The sequence below is a fragment of the Hoplias malabaricus genome, chromosome 1, assembly GCF_029633855.1.
Source record: "Hoplias malabaricus isolate fHopMal1 chromosome 1, fHopMal1.hap1, whole genome shotgun sequence".
Taxonomy (NCBI): Eukaryota; Metazoa; Chordata; class Actinopteri; order Characiformes; family Erythrinidae; genus Hoplias; species Hoplias malabaricus.
Window position 1 is genome coordinate 90,347,061 of NC_089800.1, and position 7,500 is coordinate 90,354,560.

The window sequence follows — 7,500 nt, forward strand, 5'->3', positions numbered from 1 at the left end:
CCCACAATCCATTCCATGTGGCCATACTCCTGCCACAAGCGGACGCTGCTGCGGTTCTCCGGCTGCTTCAGTAAACGCTTTATCACTCGCTTACTACGCTTCACCTGTGCCTTCACTCGCTTTTTATTACTGCCACGGACACACCAGAGAACCTGCAACACACACATACATGCAGACACACACACACACAATCATACACAAATACACATATTGTATCTGTCCAAAGATATCTCCATGTAAGATATCTCCATTATAGTGATTAAGGCGATGGTAAGGTAGCGATTACGGCAAGGGGAAGGTAGCAATTATGGCGAGGGAAGGGTATTGATTACGGCGAGGGTAAGGTAGTGATTATGGTGAGGGGAGGGTAGGGATTACGGCGAGGGGAGGGTAGGGATTACGGCAAGGGGTAGGTAGTGATTACGGCAAGGGGAGGGAAGGGATTATGGCGATGGTAAGGTAGCGATTACGGCAAGGGGAGGGTAGCGATTACAACTAGGGGAAGGTAGCAATTATGGCAAGGGAAGGGTATTGATTACGGTGAGGGTAAGGTAGTGATTATGGTGAGGGGAGGGTAGGGATTATGGCGAGTGGAGTGTAGGGATTACGGTGAGGGGAAGGTAGTGATTACTATGTGGGGAGTGTAGTGATTACGGCGAGGGGAGGTTAGCGATTATGGTGAGGGAAGGGTAGTTATTACGGCGAGTGGAGGGTAGGGATTATGGTGAGGGGAAGGTAGCGATTACGGCGAGGGGGGGGGGTAGGGATTTTGGCAAGGGGGGGGGTAGGGATTACGGCGAGGGGAGGGTAGGGATTACGGCGAGGGGAGGGTAGGGATTACGGCGAGGGGAGGGTAGGGATTACGGCGAGGGGAGGGGAGGGATTATGGCGAGGGGAAGGTAGCGATTACGCCGAGGGGAGGGTAGGGATTACGGCGAGGGGAGGGTAGAGATTACCGCAAGGGGCAGGTAGTGATTACAGCAAGGGGATGGGAGGGATTACGGCGAGGGGAAGGTAGCGATTACGGCAAGGGGAGTAAACAGTAAACATACCTTTAACTTTTCGTACTGAATCCAGGAAAGTGAGAGTGTCATTCTCTCCTTTGGTGGAAACAGAGGAATCATCTGTTCCAGAACATTCTTCACAAACTCCTCCCTCTCTTTACTCAGCCCCACCCCCTTCCAGCTATCACTCAGACAGCTCATGTGACCCACGATGCTGACTCCGGTTGGCGGGAGGAGGTGAGAGGTCAGAGGTCGCTCAAGGTCAGTGGTCAGGTCCAGGAGGCCAGGGTCATCCAGGAGCAAGCTGTAAGGTGGTGGAGCCAAAGGGTTGGGCAGCCCCAGGAACTGCAGGAAACAGAGGAGGAGGCGGAGCTTCAAGTCTGCAGACTCCACCTTGATTAGGGAGGGGCCAATGTCATCAAACAGCACCTGCACATGTACAGGACAGGGATTAGTGGCAGTTCAGGAAGGTGATGCGCGATCAGAAGTGTTGAGCTGTGTGGTGTGTAGCGCTGGACAGAACAGTGACACCTGGCGATCTGGATCCTCACAGTCCTCCTCCAACTGGCTTTTGGACTTGTCCGGTCTCCATGGCAACCAGTGCTTGGATTCCCGGGCTGTTTCCAGGTCCAGCCAGATCCTCCATTTTGGCTGAGTTTTATCTTTGATCTCACTGTCATCCTCTTCTTCATCATTATCCTCGTCCTCCTCTGGACAGAGAGCAGAGAATAAACCATGAGAATAACCCAGAGAATACACCATGTCCACTCTGTGAGACACTCCTTCCCTGTTGGTCCACAGTGTAGAGTGTGTGTGTGTCTGTGTACGTCTCTGTGCGTCTGTGTGTGTGTACCTGCAGGTATAACCCATCCTCCTCTCTCCTGCTGCAGCATCCATGCTCTCCATCCTCGAGCTCCTCTCTCTCCTACTCTCGCCTCTCCACTGTCCCAGAAGGGCTCAAAAAACTCCACCTAGACACACACACACACACACACACACACACACACACACACACACACACAGGGAAAGACAAACACACACATTATCACTGTACAGAGAAAACATGCATCTCCAAAACAGTAACTTTACAGGAGAATCAAAAACCTTAAGGTTTAGTGGAAATCAATGTAAAGAGACTTTATTCAGAATGATTGTGACCCGGTTGAGGGTGGGGTCTCAGTTCGTGTTGTGATAGAGGGGTGGGGGTGAAGTGTGAGAGAGAAATGGCCATACGGAGGGTTCTGACGCAGCGGCGAGTCGCTGTGCAGCGCCCAAAGAAACCCACAAGTGTCAGTGTTTCCTCCTTTAAACTCTATAATCCACAGTGTATTCTCTGAGTTTAATGTAGTTTCAGTGGATTATGGCCTTTACTTCAGAACGAGCAGAAAACAGCACGAGGGGCAGTTGAGGAGTTAGCTGTAAACTTACAGTTCCACCTTAAATGGTGAAGCAAATTTAATATCGAACACAACTGAAGTATTTAAGCGCTGGAGGAAAATATCTACGGAGTAAGAATCAGAATTGAGCTCCATATCACAGAAGAGCGCTGATCATAATCCTGGAGGGTGCTGGGAGTGTGTCACGATTAGTGCAGAACCATCTGTGTCCCTGCTGTGACTTACTGAGGTGTGTGTGTGTGTGTGTGTGTGTGTACCTGCTGTGCTGTAGTAAGATGTGTAATTTTCTCAGGTTTGTTGAAGGTGAAGTCGAGCTGGGCCTGGTACAGACTGAGCGCTCTCTCTGAATGACCGCACTGACGCAGGAACTCACACTGCAACACAAAGATCTCTACACGCACACACGAACATGCACACACACGGTGAGAGGCTTCAGTACCTTAAATACAGCAGTATATCTTCCACCAGGGGGCAGCAGAGGAGAGTACCTCTGCTTCAATGACTTCTCGGTGGTAAGCTCAGGTCTCCAGGTAAATAAAGAGTTAATAAGTAAATGAAAAATGAATGAAACACACAGTGCAGTGTGGGAGTGGTGGTCCTTACCCAGCATGCTCTGCTGCGTGCCGGACATGGGCGGGTGGGACACCATGCTGCCGTCCTGCACCGCACTGAGCGTGCTCAGGCACTTCCTGTACGCGGCTGTCACTGTGGAGACGGAGAAGCTGCTGAATCGGCTCTGAGTGTAGAGCAGGTAGCTCCTCCACACGGGGATGCTGTTGGGGTGCAGGAACACCAGCTTCTTCCACTCCTTCAACAGAACCGCGGGTTCCCACAGTTCCCCACAGACCCGTATACGTTCCAGCTTCAGCTCCACGCTGCTCGGGTTGAACTCCAGAGCACGGTCAAACACGGACAGCTTCCGCTCTAGAACCACCCGGGTAGAACCATCAGCTTTAAACACACCACACACTTCATCCTGCACACACACACACACACATTAAAATAGGAGTCTTGGGGCAGAACATGGAAAAACTGGATCCCTGGAAAACTCAAGAGAATCGGGTGTTGTTCAGACACGGGGCGGAGCCTGTGCAGCACATACGGGAGATACAGCAAGACTCTCTAGAACATTCCTGGCTCTGTTCACACAGGGGTCACTCAGACTGTCCCCGGACTGTGTCCCAGAGACAGGAGAAAATCTGTGGAAACTCTGGGAGATTGTTACAGATGTTTGTGTTCACACACACAGCTCCTCCAGGTAAAGTCCAGAACAGTTCTGGGAAATGGGGGCAGGTGTGAGAGAGGCTTCAGTGTTTGTTTGTGTGTAATTGTGTGTGTGTGTGTATAAAATGTGTACAAGTAATTGCGTGCGTGTATGATTGTGTGTGTCTGTGTGTGTGTAATTGTGTGTATGTATGTGTAATTATGTGTGTGTGTATGTGCGTGTGTATGTGTGTGTGCATGTGTAATTGTGTGTATGTATGTGTGTGTAATTGTGTGTGTATACGTGTGTGCGTGTGTGTATGTGTGTAATTGTGTGTGCGTGTGTGTATGTGTGTAATTGTGTGTGCGTGTGTGTGTGTGTAATTGTGTGTGCGTGTGTAATTGTGTGTGTGCGTGTGTAATTGTATTGCTGTATGTGTGTGTAATTGTGTGTATGTGTAAATGTGTGCGTGTATGTGTGTAATAGTGTGCACATGTGTATGTGTAAATGTGTGCGTGTATGTGTGTAATTGTGTGTGTGTGTAATAGTGTGCGCGTGTGTATGTGTAATAGTGTGTGCATGTGTATGTGTAATAGTGTGTGCATGTGTATGTGTAATAGTGTGTGCATGTGTATGTGTAATAGTGTGTGCATGTGTATGTGTAATAGTGTGTGCATGTGTATGTGTAATAGTGTGTGCATGTGTATGTGTAATAGTGTGTGCATGTGTATGTGTGTGTAATTGTGTGTGCGTGTGTATGTGTAATAGTGTGTGCGTGTGTATGTGTAATAGTGTGCGCGTGTATGTGTGTGTAATTGTGTGTGCGTGTGTATGTGTAATAGTGTGTGCATGTGTATGTGTAATAGTGTGTGCATGTGTATGTGTGTGTAATTGTGTGTGCGTGTGTATGTGTAATAGTGTGTGCATGTGTATGTGTAATAGTGTGCGCGTGTATGTGTGTAATTGTGTGTGCGTGTGTATGTGTAATAGTGTGTGCATGTGTATGTGTAATAGTGTGTGCATGTGTATGTGTAATAGTGTGTGCATGTGTGTGTGTGTAATTGTGTGTGCGTGTGTATGTGTAATAGTGTGCGCGTGTGTGTAATAGTGTGCGCGTGTATGTGTGTGTAATTGTGTGTGCGTGTGTATGTGTAATAGTGTGTGCATGTGTATGTGTAATAGTGTGTGCATGTGTATGTGTGTGTAATTGTGTGTGCGTGTATGTGTGTGTAATTGTGTGTGCGTGTATGTGTAATAGTGTGTGCGTGTGTATGTGTAATAGTGTGCGCGTGTATGTGTGTGTAATTGTGTGTGCGTGTGTATGTGTAATAGTGTGTGCATGTGTATGTGTAATAGTGTGTGCATGTGTATGTGTAATAGTGTGTGCGTGTGTATGTGTAATAGTGTGTGCATGTGTATGTGTAATTGTGTGTGCGTGTGTATGTGTGTAATTGTGTGTGCGTGTGTATGTGTAATTGTGTGTGCGTGTGTATGTGTAATAGTGTGTGCTTGTGTATGTGTAATAGTGTGCGCGTGTATGTGTGTGTAATTGTGTGTGCGTGTGTATGTGTAATAGTGTGTGCATGTGTATGTGTAATAGTGTGTGCGTGTGTATGTGTAATAGTGTGTGCATGTGTATGTGTAATAGTGTGCGCGTGTATGTGTGTAATTGTGTGTGCGTGTGTATGTGTAATAGTGTGTGCGTGTGTATGTGTAATAGTGTGTGCGTGTGTATGTGTAATAGTGTGTGCATGTGTATGTGTAATAGTGTGTGCATGTGTATGTGTAATAGTGTGTGCATGTGTATGTGTGTGTAATTGTGTGTGCGTGTGTATGTGTAATTGTGTGTGCGTGTGTATGTGTAATAGTGTGTGCATGTGTATGTGTAATAGTGTGCGCGTATATGTGTGTGTAATTGTGTGTGCGTGTGTATGTGTAATTGTGTGTGCATGTGTATGTGTAATAGTGTGTGCGCGTATATGTGTGTGTAATTGTGTGTGCGTGTGTATGTGTAATTGTGTGTGCATGTATAATTGTGTGTGCGTGTGTATGTGTAATAGTGTGCGCGTGTGTATGTGAAATTGTGTGTGAGTGTATGTGTGTAATAGTGTGTGCATGTGTATGTGTGTGTAATTGCGTGTGCGTCTGTATGTGTAATAGTCTGCGCGTGTGTATGTGAAATTGTGTGTATGTATGCGTGTGTAATTGTGTGTGCGTGTATGTATGTGTGTGTAATTGTGTGCGTGTATGTGTGTGTGTGTAATTGTGTGTATGTATGTGTGTGTGTGTAATTGTGTGTGCGTGTATGTGTGTAATTGTGTGTGCGTGTATGTATGTGTGTGTAATTGTGTGCATGTATGTGTGTGCATGTGTAATTGTGTGTGCGCATGTGTATGTGTAATTTTGTTCGCGTATGTGTGTAATTGTGTGTATGTGTGCAATTGTGTGTGTGTGTACGTGTAATTGTGTGTGATTGTGTTTGTGTAAACGTGTGTGTGTAAATGTGCTTGTGTGTAATTGTGTGTGTGTGCGTAATTGTGTGTGTAAAATTGTGCATGAGTGTGTAATTGTGTGTGTGTGTGTGTGTAATTGTGCGTTTTTGTGTGCGTGTGTAATTGTGTGTCTGTGCGTAATTGTGCGTGTGTGTAATTGTGCATGTGTGTGTGTGAAAAATTGTGTAAAATTGTGTGTGTGAGTTTGTGTAATTGTGTGTGTAATTGTGCTTGTGAGTAATTGTGTTTGAGTGCGCTCTTGTATGTGTACTTTTTGTTTGTGTGTGTAATTTTGTGTGTAATTGTGTGTGTGTGAATGTAATGGTGTGTGAGTGTGTAATTGTGTGGGTGAGTGTGTGTGTAATTGTGTGTGTGTGTGTGTGTATGTGAGAGAGTGTGTGTGTAATTGTGTGTGTTTTTTTTTACCTGAAAGCGTATGAAACAAAGCCACAGCTGAATGTTTGTGGGGTTCTCTCTCAGTTCCCTGTTGAAGTCTTGGATGCGAGTGGTCAGCAGGGCGGCGCTGTGGGGTCCACTCAGCTGCTGCCCCTTGGCCGCGGGCGTGGGCTCAGACTTCCCCTCCACGTACAGAGAGGTGAGAGGGTCGTACACCCCCAGCGGATCCACGCAGGAGGGGCGGGGCAGAGGGGGCGGGGGTTCAGGACATGGGGGAAGGGGCAGGAAGGGGGCAGGGTCAGTGTGGGTGGAGGGAGGAGTCTGGGGGACTTTATTGTCAGTGGGAGGGGCGTCGGGGGCAGTAGGGAGCATGGGTACAGTGTCGGAACGAAGCTGCTGCTGGACGGAGGAGTGGAAATATCGCTCCGGTTTTCTGTCCACTCGCTTCCTCTCCGGAACCGAATCGTCCCAAAACACGGCCTGAGTCCGAGAGTCCACCCCCAGAACAGAACTGCCCTTCCTCCTGTACCTGAACACACACACGCACGCATGCAGACACACACCATACACAAACACACACAGAGGGAGCGATAAGATCACACACAGAGCTGCAGCTAAAGAAACTCAAGAAGCCTTAGAATGGCCCTGCCCCCTCGTCTGAGTCTGTCCAATCACAGCGCTGGACCCGTGTTTATGTGAGAGCACAAAGACGAGGTTAAACTCAGCAAAACAGACACAACGAGCGCGGAGAAATAAGAGCACTGAGTAAAAACGGAGAAGAAAGAGAACAGAGTGAAAACGGCTAAAAACCAGAGCTTCTGCTCCTCGCTCCTCACTGCTGTGCGCTCGGGGTCGGGGTGAACAGCGAGCGGCTCATTATCATTTAAAGGAACAGGTGCTGAAAGCGGGCGTTCTGAACAGGGGCTGTTTACACAGGGGGAGACTCAGAGCAGGTCACAGACGATTCAGATTCAGAAGTACTGCATTGATTCCAGAGGGAAATTGCT

The 7,500-nt window shown here is 47.8% G+C and overlaps 1 protein-coding gene across 2 annotated transcripts in view; it reads right to left on the minus strand.

Annotated features, from left to right (window-relative positions):
* The window catches only part of nrde2 (NRDE-2, necessary for RNA interference, domain containing), a 13,607-nt gene that overhangs the window by 2,220 nt on the left and 3,887 nt on the right, over window positions 1–7,500 (minus strand). For both annotated transcript variants that reach the window (XM_066675994.1, XM_066675993.1), the window contains exons 5-11: window positions 6,524–7,022; window positions 3,005–3,377; window positions 2,659–2,792; window positions 1,858–1,975; window positions 1,536–1,714; window positions 1,053–1,433; window positions 1–152 (exon numbers count right to left, since the gene is read on the minus strand). The exon at window positions 1–152 is cut by the window's left edge and continues 750 nt beyond it. In XM_066675994.1, coding sequence (XP_066532091.1) covers window positions 1–152; window positions 1,053–1,433; window positions 1,536–1,714; window positions 1,858–1,975; window positions 2,659–2,792; window positions 3,005–3,377; window positions 6,524–7,022 — 1,836 coding nt within the window. The remainder of the gene's footprint in view (window positions 153–1,052; window positions 1,434–1,535; window positions 1,715–1,857; window positions 1,976–2,658; window positions 2,793–3,004; window positions 3,378–6,523; window positions 7,023–7,500) is intronic.